This window comes from Bos indicus, chromosome 24, assembly GCF_029378745.1.
Source record: "Bos indicus isolate NIAB-ARS_2022 breed Sahiwal x Tharparkar chromosome 24, NIAB-ARS_B.indTharparkar_mat_pri_1.0, whole genome shotgun sequence".
NCBI lineage: Eukaryota > Metazoa > Chordata > Mammalia > Artiodactyla > Bovidae > Bos > Bos indicus.
The window spans coordinates 1080875-1107379 of record NC_091783.1 but is presented as its reverse complement, the minus strand read 5'-3'; the positions used below and the strand labels follow the sequence as shown (position 1 = coordinate 1107379).

The window sequence follows — 26505 nt, the reverse complement described above, 5'->3', positions numbered from 1 at the left end:
GCGTGCGTCCGCCACGGCCCTCGGCGCATGCGCGCGCGCGGCGACACGTGACTCCGCACGCTGTCCCGGAAGTCGGCGCGGGACGGGCGGCGGGTGGAAGCCGGTGCGGGGCTGAGGATCGCAGCGTTACCGCCGTTGTCCCCTCCTGGGCCGGGGTCGCCCGCCCGCGGCGAGGGACGCCGGGCCCTGATCGTCTGCCGGCGCCCTTCCGCAGCGTCTCCGCGTGGCTAGGATGGAGGCGCCGCCCGGCGGCCGCCTTCCCTCCGAGGGCTCCCAGCCGCCGGCCGTAGCCGAGGTGCGCTGCCCCGGCCCCGGGCCGCTGCGCCTGCTCCAGTGGAGGGTAGCGGCTGGCGCTGCCGTCCGCATCGGCTCCGTGCTGGCTGTGTGCGAGGCCGCCGCCTCCACGCAGCCCCCCGGTCCCGCCCCTGTCCGCACCGGCTCCGGAGGCTGCGTGCGCGCGGAGCGCAGGCTGAGGTCGGAGCGCGCGGGCGTGGTGCGAGAGCTGTGCGCGCAGCCGGGCCAGGTGGTGGCCCCCGGGTGAGTGGTAACGGGGAAGGAAGCCAGGTCTGGAGGGAGCTCTGGGCCTGGGCCGGGAGCGGGTCCTGGGCTGGGCACTGGGTGGGAGAGGGTCTCCCGAGCTGCCGCTGAAGGGGCTGCGCTCGGGGAGAAGTTTGGAAGGTAGGGCGCACAGCTGCGCCTCTGCCTGTTTTTCTAAGGCTGGATGACAGTCCCTGCTAGTCATCTACTGATCGGAGGCAGCAAACTTAAAAAAAAAGCCATGTGTCACCGAGATTGCACTCTTTGAAAGACAGTTGCATTCTTTTCTCTCTGTGACAGGTGTCTCCACCCAAGACGTTACGTTTGTAAGTTAGGAAAACTAGGGGTCATAGCGCGTACAGGAAGAAGCAGGCGTGTTTCATGCTTGTTGTCACAGCGTTAATTGTTGAGAGGCATGCAATTGTTCAGGTCATAGTAAACCTTGTGAAGCGCGGTTGTAAAACCTGGCAGTTCTGCTGCATAGCTCAGGAAGGGGGTGCGGCTCTGGCATAGGTAGGTCAGGGCAAGCAGTAGTGTATCCTTCTACCATCGGCTCTTGCTGTTGTACCCAATGTTTTAAACTTGTGAAGGGATTTTTTGTTTGTTTGTTTATAAGTTGACCAGTGTTGTGCGCAAAGTTGTGTACACATGACTGGTGTGGTTGTTTCCATTGCAGGAACGGAAACCTGGGGCAGGTGAGCATCCCTGCCTCCTGTTCAGTGGCTGGGGTGCCGTTTCCCTCTGTGGGGGCGCCAGTGCCCTGGGCGCTCAGTTCCCTTTCTCCCCACCCTGGCCCTCCCCTGGAGAGGTGGGCACCGGCCCCTGCTCCTCTCCTGGTGGCGCAAGTTCATCCTCTGGCTGTTGAACATTTTCCACATGGTTCTACATGGCTAGAGCCTGCCTGCCTTGCAGTCCTGGGCACCTCATCCCGCATCCATTTCTCTTCTCTCATCTTTGGAGGCAGAGCCAGGTCTTCAGCCTTCTGTACCTGCCGCAGAGTGCAGGGGAGGTGGCTGGGCTGCACTCTCACTGGCCACCGCCAGAGCCATCCGCCTGGCCTTACGAGGGAGAGGCTCGCTGTGTGTGACACCCCGGTGTGCTTTCAGCATTGCTTTGAAGTCAGATCTTCCTTGACCATTGCCTGGGCCCTAAGGAGCCTGTAAACCCACCACCTGAACGATGGACATGCTGCTTGATGCTGCCGTTTGACTGGGTAGAAAACCCCTGAGGGAAAGACCTCTGCTCCATGTTGTTCTGTTACTCTGACTGCACGGAAATGACCCCAAGGCCCAGGCAGGCCGGTTACTGGTCACAGCAGCTAGCGAGCCTTCACGTGCAGCCGTCCTGCAAAGCAAGGGGAGCCCAGGCAGGTAATGCCGCCAGTCAGCCCAGCAGCTGGCCTAGTGATGAGTTCCCAGCTGTGGGTAATTTTCTGTGTGTTTTTGGTGTTTCAGGTCTTGGGGTATCTTACTGCAGTGGTTTGTCCCGGGGCCTTTTGAGACTCTGACCAGTGGTAGCATTTCTCCTGGAACTCAGGTCTGAGAGGGTGTGTAAAGCACCAGCCCAGAGCCAGGCTCTGTGGCCAGAGTTGTCCTTGGGTCCATCATCGCTGTCATCAGCTGGCCTCATCCTGACCACACCAGAGGTGGTTCTCCGGCAAGAACAGTTCCAGGAACTTAGAGAACTTGTCTCTGGATGTAGTGGAAATGGCAGACGCTCTTGTGACATGCGATGGGATTGCGTGTTTTTGTAGCCCTCACACTGTCAGGGAGAGCGAGGATTGTTCTGACCTTTTAGACAGAGGAGGAGACGAGGTCCTAGCAGGTTCTGACACACCAGCCCTGTCCCTGCTGGGCTTCCCCGGGTTTTCTCCACACTGTTGTCTGCTTAGGCCGCATTTCACCCGGAGCATCCCTGTGGGGGAAGTAGACGAAGGAAGAGTCTGTTTCTGTCCTCGTAACGCATATGTGGATTGAAATTATTTTGATTTGGAAATATTCTGACAAGGCACTGTTAGCAGAAAGTATTTCTGTTAATTATTTGTCCTTTCTTTTCACTTGTCTACTTTTTTTTTCAATTCATGTGGATACATTGAAGTCTCCAAAGGAAAGGAAAATATACACATAAAATAATCAGAAAACAAGCCTGGTGATGGATAAGGACCGGCACAGGAGGAGGCTGTGTAGGTGCGTGCTTGCGTCTTTTCTTGACGTCCAACTAGCATTATCTGTGCCTGGTAGCTTGTCTGTCTGAATCTGCTGTTTGTATCAGGATTGTACAGTGGTGATGTTTTTAATTCCTTCATTTCTTCTTCCTTTCTTGGTTGGCTTTCTACTGTAAGAAAAACTAACTTATTGGCGTGGACTCATGGGTTCTTATTCAGTGGATTATAGTCCATTCCAGTCACTTTCTCAACACTCAGATTATCCTGGACTAGGCAGCAGGCACCCTTCCAGGTCCTGTTCCCTGACACAGCCCTGGAATCAGCCTTTCTCACAGAAGTCCTGCTTCCTTTCAGTGCAGCCCTGGTCTGGACGCCTCGCCCCCCAGTGCTCTTCAGTAGCCAGACGTTTACCGCTCTGAAGAGGCCCCTTCGCCCCTCACCCGTCCGACCTGCCCAGATCCAGCACCTGGCAGGACCCCGGGACCCGCTCCCTGACACAGCCGGTGCGCTCTGAGCTCCCCGTTAGAGCAGACACAGAAGCCTGAGCACAGAAGCCTCCGAAGAGCTTGGTCCTTGTGTGTTGAGGGGAATACCTTGTGTGGGGACCACACTGACACCTGTCCCGTGGCCTCTCTTCACCCACCGGGGAGGTGGGCCTGTGTTGGTGGCTGGCTTGCCATTCTGAGGCTCGTCTCCTTGGTTGAAGTGTTTCTAGAGTTCACAGCACATCAGTCCCTTGACTGTGCAGTGGGTTGAGGGTAGAACGACCCTGCCCATGGCAAGGTCTGCAGAGCTGAAGAGGGAGGGCATCTCGTGCCAAAAGGCCGTGGCTGTTGCTCCTGTCTGACCCCCTTTCCCTCTCTGGGGACTGCATCTCTTTGGGGGGATATTTTTTAAGCCCAAGCAGAGATGCCCAAGTCAGCTGGACAGACAGTGTCACACCCAGCTCTGACCCTGGGGGGCAGATCTGGTCCTGTAACTTACAGAAAATGCAGTCGGCCCTCCCTGTCCACGAGTTTCCCCACCTGTGTGTTCAGCTGACTTTGGGTCAGAACATCTGAGCAGTGAGAGTAGGGATTCAGAAAGTTCCAAAAAGCAGAGCTTGAATTTGCCGCATACCAGCAACTGTGATAGTGCTGACCTTGTGGTGGGTGTCCCCAGTGACCGGGAGACAGCCAGTGTATACAGGAGGACGTGTGCACACACCAGGCCGTTTTCCGTAAGGGACTAGAGCATCCCCCGACTCTGGTACCTGTGGGTCCTGGGAGCAGCCTCCCGCGGATACACACAGGTGACTGTCAGGTCGGCTTCCCTCTAATGTGGGCTGGGCGTTCCTGCAACTTACCCGGCAAGTGTCAGCCCGAGCCGCACCTGCTGAGAGGAGTGGCGTGTGGGGGCCCCCTGGCCCGGGAGCCCACCGGCCGCTGTGTCCCTGTGGCCTCATGGGCAGCAGGTCTGCGGGGCCTGTGACCGCAGCGTGAGTGGCGTCAGTGAGATGGTGGATGAGCAGTCACTGTTTCTCCCCCGCCCGCCACCTGTGGGTGTCCCAGGAGGCAGGCGGCAGGCTGTGTGCAGGTGCCACAGGGCCCACAGCGCCCCGACCCGTGAGCAGATGCTGGAGGGCACCCTCAACTTGGAGCGGAGCGCCTCCGTCTGCCTGCCAGCTCCACTGCGCGGTCTCAGGCGCATCCTGGGCCCGTTCCCCCCTCGCGCACAGGAGGGTCCCTGGCAGGAAGGGATCCTCCCCATCCGCCCTCCCTGTCATGCAGTTGGGTCCCAGGTGGGGGGCGGGGGCCGTGGCAGCAGTGGCCTCCCCCCAGAACCGAGGACTGAAGCAGGCGGGACCCCACGCCGGCGCTGCTGACGGGCACGGTCACCTGGAGGAGCTGTGTGTGCTCAGGAAAGGGGCTCATCCACTCCCCCAGCCTGTCTAGGGTCAGGGAGAGGGGGCAGTTTCGGGGAGGGGTTGAGATGGCGCTGATGGTGGCCCCTCAGGGAAGGGGCCGTGCCGCCAGCCCAGCACAGGCCTTGGGGGGGACACGGCTGGGGGCACGGGGAGCCGGGTCATGAACAGCAGGGATGGGGCGCTGCCCGGGAGGCGGGAGAGGCCTCAGAGAGTCTGTGAGGATCAACCCGAGGGCCCCCCATGCTGGGCGCCCGGGCCCACACCCGCCGGGTTGGGAGGTGGGACCACGCTGGCCTGCCTGGCACGCTGACCCACAGCCATCAGGTTGCGGAGCTGAAAGCCCCGCTTCAGAGACCGCTGCCAGGCCACCAGGGTTTGAGGTGAATGTACAAAGAAAATAGCAATTTCTGTGTTTATGAAAACTAGGAATGTTAGTCCTGTCAGAAAAATTTAGATTAATCACAGCCTTTTCCTAGACTGGGAATGACTACGGGAGACAAGAATCATTTATTATCTGTCTGTATTTTAACGAGTTGTTTCTTGTCATATTAACGTTTCGGTTTTTCTAAGCTGTTTATCAGAAACCATAGGAGAATCCCATGTAAGCTTCTCATGCGTTTTGAGACAGTTTTCTGTTATCTGACAGGACATCCTGAGTCCTTTCTGTTGTTCCGTAGGTAGTTTTGCTGTGTTTCACGTGAAGGACCCACGGAGGGGAAAGCCCTTCACTTTATCGCCAGAGAGATGGCTCGGGGGCGGCGTGACCCCCTGCAGTCCTGGGGCATCCAATAAGCCCAGGGGTTGCAGCTCTTGCTGATGTGTGCTTGTTCTCCCCCGTTTCCAGGGCAGTCCTGGTGCGCTTAGAAGGATGTAGTCACCCCGTCGTCATGAAGGGCCTGTGCGCCGAGTGTGGCCAGGACCTGACCCAGTAAGTGCTGGCGGCTTGGGAGCAGCGGGGCCTGTGGGGGCGAGGGCCAAGGGCTGGGTGCAGGCGGCGGCCCCGCTGTCCCCCACACGCCACGGGCTGGGCTGCCTCCTCGGGAGGCGCATACCCCGGTGTGGTGGGAGGAGCTGCGACGAGCCCTCCTCCTTGTCCCTGTGGGACTGCCGTCCTGGACCTGGCCTGGACTTCTCGCCTGGGCGTGTCTCAGCCTGGGCACGTCTGCCCCCGTGGTCGAGGGTGTCCCTGGTTCGCGCGTCTGGAGCCGTGTGGACCCTTCTGTTTCTCACACTGTGGGCCTCTGGGACCGTCTTTATTTTCAAAGGAAACTTTGTGAGTGTGACTTAGTCTTCCTCAGTGCTCCTGTGTTTCCAGATGGGGAGGACACTTCAGCACTAGGCCCGTGGTGCACGTCTACTAGAATTAGGCCAAGCTGAAGTCCCCGTGAGTTAGCGAGCTAGAGCCCTAGCCTCAGCGCCCCTCTCCCCGCAGGCTGCAGAGCGAGAACGGGCGGCCGCAGGTGCCGCTGTCCACGGCCACCGTGTCCATGGTGCACAGCGTCCCCGAGCTCATGGTGAGCTCCGAGGTAGGTGTCCTGGGGGGCCGGGGCTGGGAGGGTGGTCCTGGGGGCACTCCTCAGTCAGGGTGGGGGTGGGGGCGGAGGGGGCAGGCCTGTTCTTGTCACTATCCCAAGTGACCACAGTGCACGGATGGTCCGTGTGAAGCAAGCGGCCTGTCCGCGGGACGGGGGCTGTGCCTCTCCTGTTATCTCCCTGCCTTTGGGGTGGGAGCTCTCCGGGATGCTTCCCCCAGAGCCTGGGCTCAGAGGGGAAGACAGCCTTGGGCGGGGAGCCCTGGCCGCCGGGCGGGGTCGTGAGCTGGGGGCACCGGAAGGCCCCTGCCTGGGAGCAGGGCTGTGCAGGAAGTAAGCGGTGTCGGCTAAGTGGTGCTGGCAACGTGGGCGTGGGGGCCCAGTGCATGCTTTCACGAGCAGACGTGCGCGTGCTGCAGGGAGGTCTGGGAACAGAAAGCTTGCTCTTCTACGTTGCGAGAGTCACGTGGCTGTGCTGGCCAGAGGCCTCCTGATGCTGGGTCAGGGCCCCCACGTGTGCGAGCCTCACCAGGACAGGGCACTGGCTTCTTGTCTTGTTGAGGGAGCCCTGGAGCTCTGCGTCTCTGTAAGCTGTCAGTCGAAGCGCTGTGCTTGTAAACGACACAGGCCTACTTTGTGTTTTGTGGAAAAGACAATGCCAGAGACGTGATTCTGACTTCTCTGAATTACTGAAATCTAAGCATAAGTACGTAAGCGTATGTTTAAGACAAAACAAGGAAGTCTGAGGTAGAAAAGAGAAGGAAGTGTTCCCGCTGTTTCTGCTGTAACAGAGTAGCTCTTGGCCTTTCTGCATAAACTCTTTCGGGAGCACAAGGTGGGATTCCTGTCGCTCATCAGGACGGCCGCAGCTGCCCCGCGGCTTACAGAGTCTCAGTCCTCCAGCACCCCGCCCTGAGCGAGTCCGTATAGACTCAGCCTCTTGCCTCTCCCCCCCGCCCCCGCCCCGATCACTGGTCCACATGTAACCAGATGCGGTCACGGTCAGACTGGCTTGAGGACATTCGAGCAAATGGAACGGGCTTCAGGCACCAGGGCATCGGCTCCGGGCTGCTGGGCGCGTGGGTGCAGCGGGCACCCCCAGCTTCCTGTTCTGTTTCCTGAGAAGACGGAGCGTCACCTTGTCGCCACACAGCCTTCCTCAGTCATTTCTCTTTGCCTCCCTGGCTGTAGCAAGCAGAAAAGCTGGGGAGGGAAGACCAGCAGCGACTGCACCGCAACAGGAAGCTGGTGCTCATGGTGGACTTGGACCAGACGCTGATCCACACCACGGAGCAGCACTGCCAGCAGATGTCCAACAAGGTGAGCGCGGGCGGCACTGCCGTCCTGGGAAGGAGCTTGGTGTTCCGCTTAGGAAGTGAACAGGCTCTGCCCCTGAGCTCACGGCCACGCTGGGGGACAGTGGAGAGCTGGTGGGGGCTGGAGTGGACCCTCTCTCCCACAGAGCAGTGCAGGTGTTCGGATGGCTAGTGTTTCTGTGTCGTGGAATCTTCTGTCCTGTGACAGCTCTCCATGCCGTCTGTGCCATCGCCTGTGGACATGTCTCAGGGTTTCCTTATCACGACCACCGCATTCATGGGCGGCAGAGCTGGGTGGCAGGGGTGGGGTGCCGGGGTGCAACTGCAGCCACTCGGGGCTTGTCTGCTGCGGAGCCGGACATTTCGTTTCATAAGAGTTTGAACGGTTGCATCACACCCACTTGCATGTGTGGTAGCAAGGTGTCCTTGGGGCCGCGTGGACCATGCCCACTGCCGGGGGCTTTCCTGTGCCCTCCCGATTCCCCACCACCACAGCTCCCAGACCTGCGGGCAGCACTTAGAGAGGTGGGTTGAACCCTTAACCTCAGATACCCTGACTTGGGATTTGAGGATTTTTCTGTTGCAGTGTCCAGACGATTTACCGCTGAGTGTGGGGCTGGTGGTGGGGGGGGGGGGGCGGTGGTGGTTGTACCATCTTGACTCCCAAGTGTTTTACCAGAGTAGCCCTGTCGTGAACAGTGTGACAGATTTATAGCCAGTGAAAACTTAACAATGCCTCGGGTCATTTCCTTTTCTTTTTGAGTTTATTATTACTGGGAAAATGAATGATAAACAATTAAAAGGATCAGAGTTTAACTTTCTAAGGAGAGTAGACTTACGTGCATGTTGATCATGTGTGAGCAGGTTGGAGTTACTGATCTCATCTGTCTCCTAAAGATGGACCTGTTTTTGTGCTGTAAGTCAGTGGAGTTGCATTTTATAACCGTAAGGAAGTTAGGCTGAGTTGTGTGGGGCTCTTAGCTTACCTTCCTCTCTGGCCCCGGGAGGCACTGTGGATAGACCCTGGAATCTGCGGTGGTTGGCTGCCTGCCCTGCGTGAAGTGACCCACCCAGGGTGCTCGTGAAATGGTTGGGACGTGAGTGTCCACCGGAATCCTGAGACACTTAGTGAGGCCTCCGGTGCCCGGTCCTCAGACAACTAAGGCGCCATAGTTGTCACAGGAAGCTATCACAGGTCACCTGGCTATTGTGGGCAGTCGCTGTGATTATCCGGAGTACTCACCCAGGCGGTTAATGCAGGAAAAGGCTGAGCCCCCTTACAGAGTGTGAGAGAGGAAGGCGTTTGTGTGGCGCGGCAGGCTGTGCTGCCGTGACTTCCCCCCCCATAGCCCCCAGCCTGGCGGCTGTCACCTGCCACATGTCAGCGCTGCCCTCTGACTGGGCCTGCTCTCTGCAGGGCATCTTCCACTTCCAGCTAGGCCGGGGAGAGCCCATGCTGCACACACGCCTGCGTCCCCACTGCAAGGAGTTCCTGGAGAAGGTGGCCCGGCTGTACGAGCTGCACGTGTTCACATTCGGCAGCCGGCTGTACGCGCACACCATCGCAGGTGAGCAGCCCATGGGGTTTTGTCCCACTCTGGATACTCAACGGCCGGCGTGTGGGTTTGGCTCCTCTCCTTCTCAAAGGTGGGTCCTGCAGATGGAGGGAAGGTCAGAGGCTCTGCCTGACTCGGCCTCGGCCCCGTGGTAGTGGCTGGGGCGCGGGCAGGCCAGTCCTCCAGAATCTCTGCTCTGCTCGGCCAGCAGTCACGCTCCAGTCCCAAGTGCAAGCCCCTGTCCCTCTGTCAGCTGCACGCCGCCGGCCCCTGGAGAGGCTGGTCAGGATCACAGACGCTCGGGGAAGTAGGAGCTCTCTATAAGAGCTTTCTTATACAGGTAGAGACCCTCGGGGCTGCCAGCCTGGTCACCGGGGACATGTCTGTCTCAGTAGACAGCAGTCGGCGTGGGTGTCAAGTCTGTGACCTTGGGGTCCTGTCACAGAGGGCGGGGGCTCTGGTGGGCACTCAGTGAGCCTGGGAACAGCTGAGCACTGGTGCCGTGCGTGGCTGGGCAGGTGCTTCCTCGTCCATGTCCATGCAGTCCTGCTGTCAGGGGCGAGTTTCAAAGCACTGCCTGGATGCCCTGCTCTCCCCTCTGCTGTACGAACACGACGGCCCAGGACATGCACAGGCCACGGGCCCCTCTCGGGAGCCGTGGCATGTGTGGGGTCCCCGTGCTAGTTACTGGCAGGCCCTGGGCTCCTGGGGCAGCACTGAGCTGTGTTCACCCCACCTGCTGAGCCAGCAGCATCTGGGTGGGGGCTCTGTCAGCATCTGGACCGATCCCCTTCCCCTAAGGGGGGTGGGCTCCGTGTCTCCCCATCTCACACGCAGTGGGACGGCAGCGCGTCTCAGACACGTGACCGTGTCCTGTTTGCTTTTCAAAGGCTTTTTAGATCCTGAGAAGAAGCTGTTTTCTCATCGAATATTATCGAGGGATGAATGTATTGACCCGTTTTCCAAAACAGGGAACCTTAGGTAGGTACCTGGCTGTGCACTTCCGGTTGTAAAGTCTGCATCTGGAGCATTAGGCTGCGGGTTCCGTATCTCCTCTCCCTGTCCCCAGCGTTCACTCTGGCGTGTGGATAGCCACTGTCTTCTAACTAGACCCTTCCCTTCCCTGCTTTCCCTGAATGTCCAGGCAGCAGTGGCTCCTGGGGGGCTCAGGCTGGAGCCTGGGATCGCACATGTGGGAGTGAGCACGGGGTGAGGGCGCGAGCGCCTGGGGCGGAGCGCCTGCAGCCCCCTGGCCGCCCCTGGGGCCTTGTTCCTTCAGGGCCTTGCGTATGCTGACCCTGCCGTCAGCGTCCTGCCTCCTTCCACCCCACGGGCCCCTCCGGTCCTGGCCCCTGACCCCTCACTGAAGGCCTGTTTTATATTGCGAATTTCTTGCTCAGCCTGTATAAGGAATTTCCCTGTTTTCTACCTAGAGAGAGGCAGCCTCCCCCCGATAAGGGGGTACATACCCCTATCTCGGGTGTGGTCTTTTGGCCGGTGTTGGTGACCCTTAGCTGACATTTCGAGTTTCAGGTTTAGGATGTCCTATTCACGTCTGTAGTACATAAGAGAGCCTGGGAGTACTTGTCCGGAGACAGCGCTCGTGTTTACAGGTTGAGCATCTGGATGAGCAGATACAGGCACAAGGGAAGGTGTGATGCTTGTCAGGGGAGAAGCTGCCTGAGGACGGGGTGTCCAGGGACAGGGCTCCTGGCAGCTCCAGGCGGGGGTGCTTGGTGAGGCAGGTTTCTGGCCGCAAGCTGTTCCCTGGTCTTGCTGGAGTTAGATGTGCTGAAAGCATCACCAGCGTAAGTCACTGTAGGCACCTTGTGCCGTGGAAACAGACGCACGGAAAGTCATTCCGGACATGTGAGCCTTCTTCCTGCCTTTAGTGGTAGCTGGAAAACCTGAGCAGTGGCAGGCGCTTCTGCTGGGTTTGTTCCTCAGGCCTGGAAGATGGGCAGGAAGCACCATCTTCTGACTCTCTGTCTTCGCACTTGCTTGTCTGAATGTCGGCCTTGGGGGCAGAAACAAGGTGACGAGACCCCAGAGTGGGCCTGTGTCCCTCGGGCTTTCTGGACCCTTGCTCCCCTGGCACCCCAGCATCACTGTTCTGTCCTGACGTCACGTATGTGCCCAGCTGAGACGCGAGTGGGGCTCTGTCTCCCGCCTGGAGCCGGTAGCTCTCACATGGCGCGGGCCGATGGCCTGCTGGGTCAGGCCGCGGTCGGGCCTGTCGGTCCACGCCAGCTCCCCCAGGCAGGGCTCTCCCCAGCCCTGACGCCTCACTCTGTCCTGCTCCTGCCCGGAGGAGCGCCAGACACGGGAGGAGTGTTAGCAATCTCAGTGTCACTTTCTCTGGAAATCTTGAAAGTCTTGTTTTTTAAACAAGCCTTTCCGTGCAGCTCATGCCTGGTTCTGGTTAGCCTGCTCTCCCTTGGTTCCACGTGAGAGACAATGTAGATGTTCGGCGGGTGGTGACTTCCATAAAGGGTACTAGTGATGCATATTTACTTCCAGAAATCTCTTTCCCTGTGGAGACTCCATGGTTTGCATCATCGACGACCGAGAAGACGTCTGGAAGTTCGCCCCCAACCTGATAACCGTGAAGAAATACGTCTACTTCCAGGGCATTGGGGACATCCATGCCCCGTCTGCGCCCCGGGAGCCCCCAGCGAGGAAGAGAGGTGGGTGGGCCCCTGCTGTCCCTTCTCAACTGTGGCTACTGCTCCTTCCCAGTTGTTTTTGGTTTTGTTCCTTTATTTGTGTTTCAGCCTCAGAGAGGTCCTGTGGGTTTGTTTGTTACACTGATACTATGTGGTTTCAATGTAACAGTGTTAGCCTGAGCGTCTTTCCTGTTGAGTTGAGTGAAGAATGCTACTTGACTTAATGCATCTGAACTTGCCCCTCTTCCTGGTTCTCCCTGGAAAGAACAGCGGGGCCCAGGGGTGTGGTGTGGGGGCTCCCGCAGAGGCAGGGCCATTGCACCCTGCCCAGACCTACACGGAGCCCCTCCGGCCAGTCGAGCCCAAAGTCTGGAGAAAGTTTGAAGTTTCGGTTTAAAGTGTTTCTGATAATCTTTAGCTTTTAAATTATTTTGAGAATACAGTTAACTGCTGCACTGGCTGAAGCAGAACTTTGAGGCCAGGCAGAGGGGAGGGAGGCCCCAGGGCGACCCGCACGGCTGAGGCACGGGCCTTCTGACCGTAGCCTGGGAGCCAAGAGCGGTCCACACGTCTGGGACCCTGTGGAGCCCCTAACCCAGTGACCAACGAGGCGGCCAGCCTGGAGCAGTCACCCGCTGGCCGCCTCCTGGTGTGTGCCACCGTCCAGAGGTGACTGGAACCGCAGGCACGGGCTGGCGGGCAGTGTGTCCACAGGAGGCTTCCTGTTGCTCGCTGAGTAACGGTGGCCTTGTCTTCTGTGTCCTCACCTGGTCGATCGTCCTGAAGGTGCAGACGCCGCAGAGCAGCCTCTGTCCATCAGGGACCCCGAGGAAGGAAGGCCAGCGTCCACGGTGGAGAGTAACGGCCTTGGGAGGCCCGCCCGGGAGCTCAACGGGGGCCCGGGCCCTCGGGGGTGCTGGCCCTGCCAGGAGGAGGAGAGGGGCCCCCGGCCCACTGCCCGCACCCCCTCCGCTGACGGCCGCGGGACTTCGGCAGGTAACCTGCCGCGCGGAAAGACCCCACCAGAAAAGAGGCCTGTGCGGGGTCCAGCCGGCCCCGACGCGGACCCGGACGTGCCCAGCGACAGCGGGAGCAGCAGCGAGTCCGAGGGCCAGCCCTCGCCTGCCCCCTCCGACGGGGAGAGCGGGGAGAGGCGGACCCGGAGGAAGCCCCAGGCCGCCCGCGACGCTGGGAAGGCCATGCTGCAGGGAGGCCCCCCAGGTCCGGCCGGGGAGCGGCTCGCGGGCGCCAACCACTGCGGGGAGCCCAGCCCCGGCGTGCCGGCGGACGCGCAGGAGGACGGAGAGCGGGATGGGCTGTGCGCGCTGGGCGGTGGCTGCGCCGACCGCAAGGAGGCCGAGACCGAGTCCCAGAACAGCGAGCAGTCGGGCATCACGGTGGGTGAGTCCCTGGACCAGAGTATGGAGGAGGAGGAGGAGGAGGACGCGGACGACGACGACCACCTGGTGCACCTGGAGGAAATCCTCTCCCGCGTGCACTCCGACTACTATGCCAAGTATGACCGCTTCCTCAGCGGCGAGAGCCCCGAGGCCCCCGACATCCGCAAGATCGTCCCTGAGCTGCGCAGCAAGGTGCTGGCGGATGTGGCCATCATCTTCAGCGGGCTGCACCCCACCAACTTCCCCGTGGAGCGCACGCGGGAGCACTACCATGCCCGGGCGCTGGGCGCGCGCATCCTCACCCAGCTCGTGCTCGACCCCGACGACCCGGCCCGGCCTACCCACCTCATCGCCGCGCGGGCCGGTGAGTCACCCCCAGCCCGCCCGCTGGTGAGCGGGGGGTCCAGGTGTCCCCGAGGCCTGAAGCGCCCGGCCCTGCCCTTCCGTGTCCCCCACCCTGAACCCCAGCAGCCCTGAGCCCCAGCAGCCCCGCCCCTCTGTGCCCCTGCCCCCAGCCCCAGCTTCTCCCCTCTGTCCCTGCCGCCCCCGAGGCGCCCTGCCCCCCATCCCGTGGCTCTGAGTGGATTGAGTTTGCCTGCAGGCACGGAGAAGGTGCGCCAGGCCCAGGAGTGCGGGCAGCTGCACGTGGTCAACCCCGACTGGCTGTGGAGCTGCCTGGAGCGCTGGGACAGGGTGGAGGAGCAGCTGTTCCCGCTGCGCGATGACCAGGGCAGGACACAGAGGTGAGCTCCAGGCGGCCCGGTCCCCGACGAGCAGGTGCGGGCGGTGGGCCTGCTCAGCGCTTGCAGCCCGCGGCTTCCCATCTGCGGAGACACCTGCCTGTCTCTCCCCTGTCCCTGCTGAGCGGGGTGTCACCGATAGCCCGTCTCCCTGGTGCCACCTGGAGAAGGAGCAGAATCGCTGCTTCTAAGACACCAGACAGCATTCTGCCATGATTCCTGGTTTACAGGTGTTTTGAGGCTGGGAATGCTCTGTCAAGTCCCGGGGTGTCTGCAGAGTCCAACATGGAGGGAGGTGGTGGCTGGGGGAGGGCAGGTGCGGAGGTGTGTGGGCCGCGGTGTTGGGGGAGAGGGCTCACGGGCACCCCTCTCCATGAGAGCAGGTGCTGGGTTTACAGGCAGGGCTGCAAACAGCCTGAGAGACAGCAGTGCCGAGAGTGCCGGCCTGTGTCCAAGGCTGTGGCAGAGCCCCAGGCCTGACCAGGAACCACATGCCCCCTGCAGAGTCATGTCCCGGTGGGAGGGGTTGCCGGGGTCCCATGGGTTCCAGCCCCTTACACGGCCCTCCTTCTCACCCGTAGGGAGGACAGCCCCGCGTCCTTCCCAGACAGGCAGAGCCTGGTCCCCACCGCCCTGTTCCACCCGACGCCTGTGCACCCGAAGGCTCCGCCTGGTCCTGAAGTCCGGATCTACGATGCCAGCACGGGCAAGCTCATCCGCACAGCCACCTCGGGCCCCGGGCCGCCTGGCGCCCTGCCCCACGCAGGGCTTTCCTCCTTCAGGTACTCCATCTGCTCACAGGGAGCCACCCCTGAGCCATGGCCGGCTGCGAGGAGCAGGCTGCGTGTGGGGCAGGCCTGGTGCACAGTCTCCCGTCTGGTGTGGGGCTGGGCCGGACAAGGTGTGGTTCCGCCTGGATGGGCACGTGGCCCTCCTCTGCCCAGGATCAGTGAGGGAGCAGGAGGCAGCCCTGGCCCTCCTGTCTTGCCCTGCCGGCTGCATCCCTGAGACACAGGGCTGCCCTGTCGGGAGCAGTTCCCGCCCTGCACAGACACACGGGCCTTGGAGACTGTAGGCTGTGTGTCTGTCCTGCTGCTGGGCTCCAGCTGTGGACAGACGGATGCACTCACTGGTTGAGGCCAGTTTCAGTTAGGTGTTGGTTGGTGGTTTTTTTTTTATTTGAAACTAAGAGCATGGTCCGGAGAAGGCAATGGCACCCCACTCCAGTACTCTTGCCTGGAAAATCCCATGGATGGAGGAGCCTGGTAGGCTGCAGTCCATGGGATCGCTAAGAGTCAGACATGACTGAGCGACTTCACTTTCACGCATTGGAGAAGGAAATGGCAACCCACTCCAGTGTCCTTGCTTGGAGAATCCCAGGGACAGGGGAGCCTGATGGGCTGATGTCTATGGGGTCACACAGAGTCGGACACGACTGAAGCGACTTAGCAGCAGCAGCAAGAGCATGGTCACTGATAGAGCTTTGATTTTTTTTTCATGACGACGTGACATTTAATCATTTAAGTAGATGCGTTGTGAGCCTGTGTGCTGCTTTTGTTCCTGTGGAGTTGCTTTCCGACTGGGTTAAAGGTCGTGGACATCTGTGACTCTGATAAATGGGGGAGTTAGTTGTTGTTTCGCCCAAGGCTTGTTGAGCTCCGTGGTCCCGCCCGGCAGCCTCCCGGCCCTGGCCCATCTAGGGTGCACGGCTACGCTATGACGCGTCTCTGGCCTCTGCAGCCCTGTGGACCCGCCTCCACCTCACTGGCTGTCGTCTTACACCCTGAGTTGATGCTTCTTCCTGGCTGGCTTTTGGGAGTTCTGCCCTGGTCCTCCTGGGTGGCGGTCGCTGTGAGAGGGCTGCATCACTGCCTGGGTTCAGGAGACGCTGGTCCCGTGCTGCCAGCCAAATGGTGCTATCTCCTCGTCCGTGTGGACACGTGGCCTGCTGGGGTTTTCTTTGCGGTGATCGTTGTGTTCTCTGTCAGGTCCTTCCTGACGGAGAGCAGGTGTTCGGGTGGTGGGTTGAGGGCCCTGGAGCTGCGCTGGCCTCAGTGCATGTCTATGGAGGGTGCGCCGTCTGGACAAAAGCAGCCCAGTGTTTCTATAGTAACTCGTGCAGCTTATCCTAAACAGCGTTTGGGTTTTGGGGTGCAGCTCTGTATTCTGTCATCCCAGAAGCTTCACGGGGCTCTTGTTCTGTGAAGCTGGTCTTGTCGCTCCTCGCTCTCCGCGCGTGTGTGGCATGTCCTGCTTGTCGCCGCGTGGCGCGTGCTTGCTATGCACTCATCCTTACACCGAGCTGTTCTCCGAAGTGTTGCAGTGAGCTCCATCTCTGAGGTTCCTCCTTGTGAGGGTGAGCCCAACAGGGTGCTGGGCTCACCTCCAAGCGCCCAGCTAGGCCACCCCCTGGGCCATCCACCCTTTCCGGTCCTGTTTCCTGGAGGTAGAGGCGTGTAGCCCACGGGTGTGCAAAGGGCAGGGTGGGCTACACTCCCGGGGGCGGCGTGCCGGCCACGTTCTGATCCGGAACCCCAGGGCAGACCCGATTGTGACCGGACACCACAGCCGTTGGGCAGTTGCTTCCGTCTGATACTTGTTTGGGAGTCTTAAGTCTCAGACCTCCTGCTTTGATGTTCTGTTTCTGGGCTAAGGTGCCAGCCCGCAAGGGGCCTGGAGTCAGAGGTCCTTGGGGAATATGGACGGAGTGCCTCTCACACAGGATCTCCATGTGCAGGTCACTGCTGGGACCGTGGAGGGGAGAGCAGCTGCTGTTCAGAGCCACCGGGCTGGGGCACGGGTCCAGGCTGCCTGTGTGGCAGGCACGGCTCCATGGGGTCACTGGGCTGGGGCCATGAGCAGGGTGCGAGGTCGGGGCCACGGCAGCATGCCTCATATGCGTCTCCCAGTGGGTCAGCCACTGAAACAGCTTCTTCTATGCCCTTTGTTAGCTGTATGCTGCAGGTTGTGAATGTCTTGTTTTTTATAGTATAGGTTTTCTTTGGAGATGATTGTAGGGGAACAGGCAGTTAACAGAAATGACAGAGAGCCCAAGGACCCTTTAACCATCTCCCCCCAGTGGCCACATCTCCAGACCTGCAGCCCACATAGAGCCGAGATGCCTGCCCTGACGGTCCAGACCTGGAGCGGCCACCCCTAGCCTCCCTGCCCACCCCCACCGGCCCCCTGCCCCGCTCAGCCTCCCGTGCACAGCCCCCCTGGTCTGTGTCCGTCCCTGTCCTGTCGTGCGAGAGCGCAGGTTGGCGGGCTGGCGCCGCGTAGCTCTGCCCGGCTCAGCTTCCTGGAGACTCTGCCCCAGCGTCACTGTGTCGACTGCTCAGAGGGCGTCGTGGTGTAAGGTGCGGCAGTTTCTGTGACTGTTCACCCGCTGAGGACATCAGGGGCATGTCCAGCTCTAGACTCTGAGCGACAGGGCCGCTGTAAACGTGTGCATATCTCTGTTTCTCCTGGGTTGGCCATGGGGGCTGCTGTGGGCTTGCTAACACCAGGGCGGGGAGTGGTCTGTGGCCGTCTGACCCCCCCAGTCTCTGTAGGTGGCGCAGGTGTTCCCACCTGGGGAGTCGTGCAGGCAGCGTGGGATGCCGAGAGCCTGTGGGAGCGGCGGGGCTTAGGCAACTGGTGGTCGCCATGTTAGGAGACAGAGTAGAGACGTCTTTAAAATACTTACTTCTCATTCTTTTTAAGACAGCAAACCTCTGTATGCTAACACCTTTTTAATGAAGAGCAACTATTTTCCAGTTCCTTGGTGCTTCAGATAGTAAAGAATATGCCTGCAGTGTTGGAGACGCAGGTTCTATCCCTGGGTCGGGAAGATCCCCTGGAGAAGGAAATGGCTACCCACTTCAGTGTTCTTGCCCGGAGAATCCCGTGGACAGAGGAGCCTGGAGGGAGGGCTACAGTCCATGGGGTCACACACGACTGTTTTCCAAGTAGAAAAGAAACGTATGGAGAACCGTGGCTTGTTTGCGTTATGGGGAATCTCTGGCTGATGGAGGGCAGGTGCCCTCCTGCTGTTCGCCCACCCGGTGTGACTGCCATCTGGCAGGGGCACCTAAGGCGGGAGTCGTGGCCAAGCTCGTCCTGTCCCTGGAGGAGGGAGCGTCTTGGCGGTGCCTGTAGGGTCCTGGGAGCCCCGGGCCTCCGCCTCCCGCGGAGGACACTCGTGTTCCTCCTCTCCCGTTCTGGACCTGGAGGGAGGCTGTGACGGGCGTGTCTTTAGTAAAAGGATACCGTTGCCGTTTTTCCACGCTCATGAGAGCTGTGGTTATTGATGTGACCTGATGTGGGACCGTACGGAGATCTTGTGGCTGCTTGACCTCACACGGAGGGCATATCCCCCCGCGCTGGCTTCTGGGCAAGTGTTCACCCTCCCTGTCCACCCCGCCAGACCGGCGCTGAGTGGTGTGGTTTGTTGGTGAGAGAGGAGGTCAGTGTCTGCTTTCAGCCCGAGGACAGGAGAGCCTGACCTGCCGCATTCTGGCTGGACCTGCTGGGCTTTAGTTTCGTAAATACAGACTGATGAAAGCTGAGTAGGCACCACCCACAAGGCAGTGTGTGTCTTCACAGCTGTGTGTGTGTGCTCTGTATGTGTACCCCGGGTGTGTATGCTGTGTGGGTGGGGGTGTGTGTACCTCAGGTATGTTTATATACTGTGTGTGTGTGTATACCCCGAGGGGGGGTTGTGTGTATACCCCGGGTATATGTATATTCTCTGTGTATGTGCACCCCAGGTGTGTGTATGCTCTGTGTGTGTACCCCGGGTGTGTGTGTGTACTCTGGGAATATGTATACTGTGTGTGTGTGTGTGTGTGTGTGTGTGTGTGTGTGTGTGTGCACTCCCTGGGGGGGTGTGTGGGTTTACCCTGGGTATGTTTATAACCTGTGTGTGTATTTGTACCTTGTATGTGTGTGTGCCCTGGGTGTGTGTGTCCTGTGTGTGTGTGTACCCCAGGTGGGTGTGTCTGTGCGCCCTGTGTGTGTGTACCCCAGGTGTGTGCATACCCTGTGTGTGTGTACCCAAGTGGGTGTGTGTACCCTGGGTGTATGTATACCCTCTGTGTGTGTGTGTGTGTGTGTGTACCCTAGGTGTGTGTGTGTGTGTGTGCCCTGGGTGTGTGTACCCCAGGTGTGTGCATACCCTGTGTGTGTGTACCCCAGGTGGGTGTGTGTGCATTCTGGGTGTATGTATACTGTGTGTGTGTGTGTGTGTGTGTGTGTGTGTGTGTATGTACTCCAGGTAGGTGTGTGTACCCTGGGTGTATATATACCCTGTGTGTGTGTGTGTACCCCAGGTGGGTGTGTGCACCCTGGGTGTATGTATACCCTGTGTGTGTGTGTGGGTGTGTGCACCCTGGGTGTATGTATACCCTGTGTGTGTGTGTGGGTGTGTGCACCCTGGGTGTATGTATACCCTGTGTGGGTGGGTGGGTGGGTGGGTGTGTGTGTGTGTGTGTGTGTGTGTGTGTGTACCCGAGGTGGGTGTGTGTACCCTGGGTGTATGTATACCGTGTGTGTGTGTACCTGTCCTGAGAGTCAGGCTCGGGCCGGCTGTCCTCATGGGCTGTGACTTCCCTTTCAGGGCGGTGCAGCCACGCCCCCAGCAGGTGTTTGGTGATGACCTGCCAGACAGACAGGATGGGGAGCAGCCTGGTCCTTCACGGAGGAAGCGCCAGCCCAGCATGTCGGAAACCATGCCGCTGTACACGCTGTGCAAGGAGGACTTAGAGAGCATGGACAAGGAGGTGAGCCCACGCTGCCCTCTGGCCGCGGGGGCGGCTCGGTGGGGCGAGACTGGCCAGTGTGCGGGCAGTGCAGGAGGCAGCTTTCTGACCCCGCCTGGGGACCATGGCGCCCCGCCTGTGGGCTGTGGGCAGCTTCTCAGAGGAGACTGCAGGCTCTCTTACAGTCCGGGTGCTTTGTGTCTGTGGACGTGTGGTTCTGTTTGGAGCAGTGAGCGCTGTCTGTGAGCACAGGAGTCCTGCCTTGCCTCCCTTCGTGGGCATTCTCGCGTTTCACGGGAGAAATGGAGGCCTTCAGCTTAACAAAGAGAGTGTATTACGTGTCGAGGCCTTGTGAAAGCGGTAGTCCCTCAGTCGTGTCTGACTTCTCGTGACCCGTGGACTGTAGCCCACCAGGCTTCTCTGTCCCTGGAATCCTCCAGGCAAGCATACTGGAGTGGGTAGCCATTGCCTTCTCCAGGGGGTCTTCCTGACCCAGGGATCAAACCCAGGTCTCCTGCGTTGAGGCAGATTCTTTACCATCTGTGCTACCAGGGACGCCTGGAAGACCCTGTGGGCCCAACAGCAAAGCCAGCCCTTGAACTGTCGGCGCAGCGTGTGTGTGCTTGAACTCGTGGGTGCGTGTGCCTTGTCCCTTCTCAGCTGCATGTGTAGGTTTGCAACTGGAGATGTCGCTGGTCTGAGCCCTCCGCCGTGGCTGTGGTCCCTGCTCAGAGCTGCTCTATTTGGGGGCGGGGATGTCCTCCTTCACCCCCATTGCCCAAATTTCATCAGAGGGTTTTTAATCCTGGCCGGGCCAGGTTCCAGGGCCTTCCTCCAAGGCGTCCCCACCGTCCACTGTGTGTCCACGACTTCTGCAGGGAAGTGGGCCCCTTAGAGCCGTGGGGTGCACAGGTGTGCAGGGCACACACCCAGGACGGGGCTCCGAGGGCACTGGCCGTCATCCTGGGCGCTGGGCCTCCCTGACTCGGGGCTCCGGCAGAAATGGTGACTTGTTGGGTGTTGGAGTTCTTGGTGGGGGAGGGAACACAGCCCGGGCCGCCCCTTCCCTCCCGGGCAGACCCCACATCGGAGCTGCAGGAGCTGCTGCATGTCCTCCTGGAGCGGGCAGCACTGAGACCCGCCCTGGGGAGGGGCCGCCGGGCGGGTTCCTTGGGATAGTGCTCCATTTGTGCTGACACTCGGCCCCTTGTCAGGTGGACGACATCCTGGGCGAGGGCAGCGACGACAGTGACAGTGAGAAGAAACCGCCGGAGGAGGAGGAGCCGGGGCGTGGCCCTCCCGAGGCCCTGGGGGTGCCAAGGGGGCGCCGGCTGGAGAGGAGCGCCGGGGACAACCGGGGGCTCAGGTGAGTGCGGGCCGGGCGCCTCCCACGTGGTGAGCGCACGCCATCCTGTTGGGTCTTCCCGGCATCGGGGACCCTGATAGGAGGGCTGGGAACCCTGAGGGGGTCCCCAGAGGGCAGAGGCCTCCCTGCTTTCTGAGCAGGAGACCGGGTCCGGCTTCGCTGTTTGAGCACCGGTGGGTGTCTGCATCTGTGTTTTCCTGGCCGTCTGGTCTGACTCCCAGGCCGTCCTGTAGGTGAACTGACCTGAGGAAAAAGTGCGGCCCCTTCAGGCAGGCACAGGCCAGTGCCCCACAGCAGGCGGAGGTGGCACCACGCCCTCCGCTGCAGAAGCCCGCTTGGCACACTGTGCTTCCCCGTTTTCTAGGAACGCTGTTCCGTGAGTCAAGGAGAGAACTGTGAACTCTGTTCTGGGTGATCGGCTACACACGATGGTTTGACTCCGTGTTCTCGCACGTGGGGAGTCCTGCCGTCAGGGCGGAGGGTATGAGGGGTGCAGGCGTCGTGGGCCCCGCGTCTACACCGGGCGTGAAGGCTGGGGAAGCCCTGTGCTCCATCCCTCAAGGGCTCAGAAAGCTGCTTTTGTCATGAAACACACTCAGGCTTTTCAGAAACGGTCGAGCACATGAGGTCTGGATAAGCTTTTCTTGGAGCGTGCCCTCTCACCCTGTGGTCCTGACCCGGATTGCATGCCCCGGGACCCTGGTGCCAAGGTACGCTCCCCACATGTGCATCTCTGAAGACGCTCAGAGCCTCCATTGTGGCTGGGCCGGGCGGGAGCCCACCTGGGAGGTGGCATTCGCTCAGCTTCGGGGCCCCAACTGCCTTCCACACCACAGAGCAGGTGCTCCTGGGTTGCTCAGCTCAGGGTTTGCCAATACTGCTGGATCAGATCAGGTGTTTCCTCATTTCTGTACTAATGGCCCATGTTTCCAAATGAGACATTCTTTTCAGGTCCTTTTGTGTCCTGGTAGCAGCAGGCCGCTGTTCCCTCCTGATGCCCTGTTCCTGGCACACTGCCCTGTCCTCCCACCCCCCCGTCATAACCTCCACTTAATGCCCACGTGCACGGAAATAACCATCTCCTCCACTGTGAGTGCAGCTGGGACAGCGGCGGAATACAGACCTGTCCACACAGACACACGCGTGCACACACGTGCACCCGACGTGGCCTTGATGGCGAACTAGTGACCTTACCAGGTGCAACACTGCCCTTTTATTTTTGCCAAAACACCCAGCGAGGTGTAACCAGCAGTTCAAACATACGTGCTTTATGGCTTTTGTCTAATCTGGGTTAGGTGTTGATACAAAATAACAGTTTTTTATTTAGTATTTACTAAACAGCAGACTTTAGGTGTGGGTCTACATGCTTTTCCACAGCAAAGTGCTCAGACAGCGGACCCTGGGGGAGGAAGTTTGCATGCGTGTTTGTGTCCTGTTCACGTTGTTGCTTTATTCTACATCAAATTTGAGATGACTCTCGGGCCTTAAATTTTCTCCAAATTAAATCTGTTAGCGTTTCCCTAGGGAACTGTGCAGCTGGTTGTGGAAACAAAACACAAATATTGCTTGTTCTGCTGGGAGGAGAGGAAGCTGGTCTCAATTATAGGCCTTTATTAACCATGGCTTGCAGCTGTTTCCAGCCTTTGAGGTAATTTAAGCACTAAAACTCAATTGTGTTGGACGTGAGATTATTCCAAACAGCGTGTAACCGGGACTGAAGGCTTGCCTGTTCCACCAGCGGGCACTGCCTCTGTGGCCTGACTTTCATCCGGGGCAAGCCCGCCTACTGGACCCCACGGTCCCCGAGCCTTCCTCCTGTGGAGCCCCCAGGGCTCAGCAAGTTGGCGCTCGTCTCTGAGCGGAGGCTGCAGTAGGCTGTGGGGTCGCCCCTCCCAGCCGGCTGCTGGCGTCTCCCTGGGGCTCACGTCTTCCCGGCTCTGAGTCCATCGGGGCCGTGGCCCTGAGAGTGGAGGGGCTGGCGCCCCTGCAGCAATGTCTCCAGATGCAGTTGAGAAGGTTTTATCGACAAGTAGCCCGGAGTACCCTTGTGGGGACCTGTGCTTCTGCCCTGGCGCCCTGCCTGGCCCCATCTGCACCCCTGGGGGCTCACCGCTGATGGCCTCAGCTCCTCATTGAAACACCCTGGGGTGCATGAGGGTCTCTGCACCTCGTGTTTCTTACTTCCGGGAAGGTTGCCCACGCCCCCACCCCACCCCTGGTGACTCACTGGGGGTCTCCCAGCACACAGAGTGGAAGGTGGCCGAGGAGGAGCTGGAGGGACAGTCCATGACCCCAGGGTCTCGCTGCAGCTGAGGCCGTGCAGCTAGGGTGGGGCCTGGGTCACCACCTGCCTGGTGGCCAGCATGCACAGTTGAACAGGACCCGCCTGGGGCTGTGTGTTCACTGCACACGTGTTATTGCTGTGCACATGTGCACACACACGACCTCCAGTTCTGTCCCTGGGAGGTGGTACCCCTGTGAGGAATGTGGTTATTGGGGTTGTTTGCAGTGGTTTGAACGATAAAGAACTAAGCAGTCTTTCAAAACTGTTTCTACGTGTCATTTCTAAACATATCTGCATGTTTACCACTCGACAAAGGGTAATAATCTGGGTGCTTCAGATTAATCACACTTAGTAACACCTTCTGTTCGAGCATCTCTGCACGTCCAGAGTCAGCCTGCGGTGTGGAGGCTGGCCCGGGGCCCCCCGTCTGCTCTGATTTGGTTTGAGAGCTGCAGCCCTGCATCCACGCCTACCCCCACCCGGCGCCCGACCCCAGCTTGGCTGGCGCCTTTCCTGGAAGCATCGCAGGGACCCACTTGGCCCCATCCTTGTGTCCAGGCCCCGGCACCCTCCCCTCTTCCCAGCCTAGCCTCCTCAAGGTGCGAACGGGGCCTGAGAGAACGGGTTCTTTCCCGTTGACTTTCCCTTCCCTGGCCCCCCCTGCGGGGCCCAGCGCCCAGCTCCAGCTGTGGGCACTGACTGGAAAGGCGGCTGTGGCCTGTGGCTGTGCCCTGTCCCGAGTCAGCCTGTCTGGGGTGGGTGCAGCTGCTGCAGGGCTGTTTCTAGGGTGAGGCAGGATGCCCTAGGGGCCCGCTGCCCTCCCAGACCCGGCTGCTCCGCGAGGCCTCTGAGCTCAGGCCCCAGAGACCCACAGTTCACGTGTCTCCTCATCCCACCGCCTTACGTTTCTCTGTAAGTGACAGCATAAAACAGAGTGGTTTTTTAAACAGAGATGCGTCTCACCCCAAGGCTGTTCTGCCTGCAGCTCTTCTGCCTGCAGCTCTTCTTGTAGCCATGACGACAGAAGAGCATCCAGAGTGACGCTTTGCTTACCTGGTGCAGAGCAAAGTCCGCGACTTAGACGCGTGTGTCCGGCGCCCGCTCCTTTTCTGGGATGTGTCCCTCTGGGCGGGGCTGGAGGCGCAGGATGTGGGGGACTCTCAGCCTCTGAGCTCAGTGTGGGGGAGTGTGACCTCGCGGTGGGGGGCGGTTCTGGGTGCCAGGCTGCGGGCGTGTCGGCCGAGGAGCTGAGGGTACCGAGCTCCCATCCAGCGCCCACCCCGCAGCACCTCGCTGGATGCAGCTGGGAGGTTGTCCGGGGACGTGTCTCCTCACAGGGAGACGTGCCTGCTGCACGTCCCGGCTCGGGGACTCGCTTCCCAGGGCCAGTCCCGCTCCCATGCAAGGCCCAGGGCCTCCCCCCAATCCTGCCAGCCTGAGGGGTGAGGTGCTTCCTAACTGCACCTCCGTTTCACTTTCCAATTAAGTCGCACTATTTTTTTAGTGTTTATTGTCCTTTTTGAGTTTTCTCTTTTGAGGGAGTCGGTGGTGGTTTTCTGTCTGGGGCGTGTTTCTCACGATTAGATCATTTATTGTCTGTCGTAGAAGCATTTTTGTGGTAGAGCTTGAGTAACAGACGACGTCGTCCTGTGTGTGGCTGCTGGCCGTGCCTTTTGTGGCTCAGAGAGATGCACTTTTGGTGGTTTTCTTCTTTCTGGAAGGTTTTCCCAAACCAGAGGTGTGTGTCAGGGGATGTACATACTCTTATAAAACTGAAGTTTCCTTTTCGATAAATGGTGCTCCAACAATTAGATGTCAAATGCAAGATAGTCTTGGCCACAGTCAGAAATTTATCCAGAAATTAACTCAAAATAGATTATAGGCCTAAACCATGAACCTGTCTGCTGGCGACTGTCCCCATGTCCCTTTCCAGCAGCTTGTCCCACCCTGCCCTCTCCTGTCCTCGGGCGTCACAGTCACTGTGTCACCTGCTGTGGGTCCTGGCCGTCAGGGCTGGGAGCGTCTCACGGTGCATCTGCTTCTGTTGCAGGGGCCACAAGAGGAAGCTGAACGAAGAGGACGCGGCCAGCGAGTCCAGCGGGGCGTCCAGCTGCGAGGACGAGGAGGGGGGCAGCTCGGAAGCAGACGAGATGGCGGCTGCGCTGGAGGCCGAGCTGGGCGACCTCATGTGACCTGGGACGGCCCGCAGCTCACCCATGGAAGGACGTGTCTGTTTGCAGAGCTCCACCTGCAGAAACATTATTTTGCAGAAATAGGTGTTTTTAGAAGTTTTACCACAGGAAGGCCAACTTGTTAAGGACAGTATCGTGGGGAGTACAGGCCACACCACAGACCGTCGTTGAGCTCAGCCGGGCCACACGGCAGGACTGAGCGTGGGGTCTGTCATCAGAGGAGGGGTGTGGGCTAGAGCGTGGGGTCTGTCATCAGAGGCGGGGGCACTTGTGCCGTTAATGCCACAGCACGTCACTTAGGATGAGGCCTGGGGCCCCGACGAGACTCAGGGGATGGTGCGCAGGAGCCCGGCGTCCTGGCTCTCCTGACAGAAGCGGTGGCGCGCGGGGTTTAAGTGAGGCTGCGTGGCATGCACACACCTGCGCCGAGCGCGGATGGGCCAGGGCGCCCAGCGCACTGTGGCCCGTGGGGGCTGCTGACACCAGGTCCCGTGGCTTCGCGCCCAGGCCGCCTCCTCACTCCCATGGGCATCGGGACAAAGGCCAACGCCTTCGGCTCCTTTGTGAGATCAGATGTAAAGTTTTGTATATCTATTTCATATGTGACCCACCAAACAGATTTTTCTTTCATTTAATAAAAGTCTTTTTTGTAAGCCTTCTTCCCTGCCCCGTACCCTCCTCACAGGGTCCAGCCACCTGCCGCCCCACCCCAGTGCCGGTCAGGGAGGTCGTGGGCAGAGACGTGGGGAGGTTCATGGGTGAGTGAGCAGGGCCTTGGACATTGGGATGGAGAAGCAGGGTCCTCCCAAGCTGGCCCATGGCTGTTGCTCGTTCTGTACACACCAAAGCTTTAGAAAAGCTAAGGACCGCTGCTGTTTCTAATAGATTTATGAAAATTAGATCCAACACCGAAGGAAAGCAGAGCAATTCTGATCCTAGGAGCTCAGAGCTGACAAGGCTGTAAAATTCATCAAGTACGGCTTGTCAGCCAGCAGCATGGACAGCGTGGTCCTGTTCCCGGGATCTCGGGTCTCACCTGTAGGCCTGTGTGCTCAGATGGCTCCAGTGAGAGCCCGCCTGGCACCGCTGACCTGAGACCCCAGGT

At 59.7% G+C, this 26505-nt stretch overlaps 1 protein-coding gene across 5 annotated transcripts; it reads left to right on the top strand.

Moving 5' to 3' along the window:
• The first annotated feature begins 53 nt into the window (after nt 1-53).
• Nucleotides 54-26058, top strand: CTDP1 (CTD phosphatase subunit 1). Of its 5 annotated transcripts, none has more exons than XM_070778619.1 (14): nt 402-537; nt 2635-2723; nt 5452-5535; nt 6040-6133; nt 7331-7459; nt 8873-9023; nt 9902-9992; nt 11532-11698; nt 12464-13441; nt 13679-13820; nt 14399-14599; nt 19417-19579; nt 20773-20924; nt 25259-26058. In XM_070778619.1, exons 2-14 carry the CDS (start codon nt 2689-2691, stop codon nt 25398-25400), a joined length of 2529 nt encoding a protein of 842 aa, XP_070634720.1. In that variant the 5' UTR covers nt 402-537; nt 2635-2688; the 3' UTR covers nt 25401-26058. The 5 variants fall into 5 exon arrangements, with proteins under 5 accessions (XP_019842399.2, XP_070634718.1, XP_070634721.1 ...); XM_070778618.1 differs by lacking the exon at nt 402-537 and adding an exon at nt 624-1907; XM_070778617.1 differs by lacking the exon at nt 2635-2723 and having other exon boundaries at nt 55-537.
• Nucleotides 26059-26505: the final 447 nt, after the last annotated feature.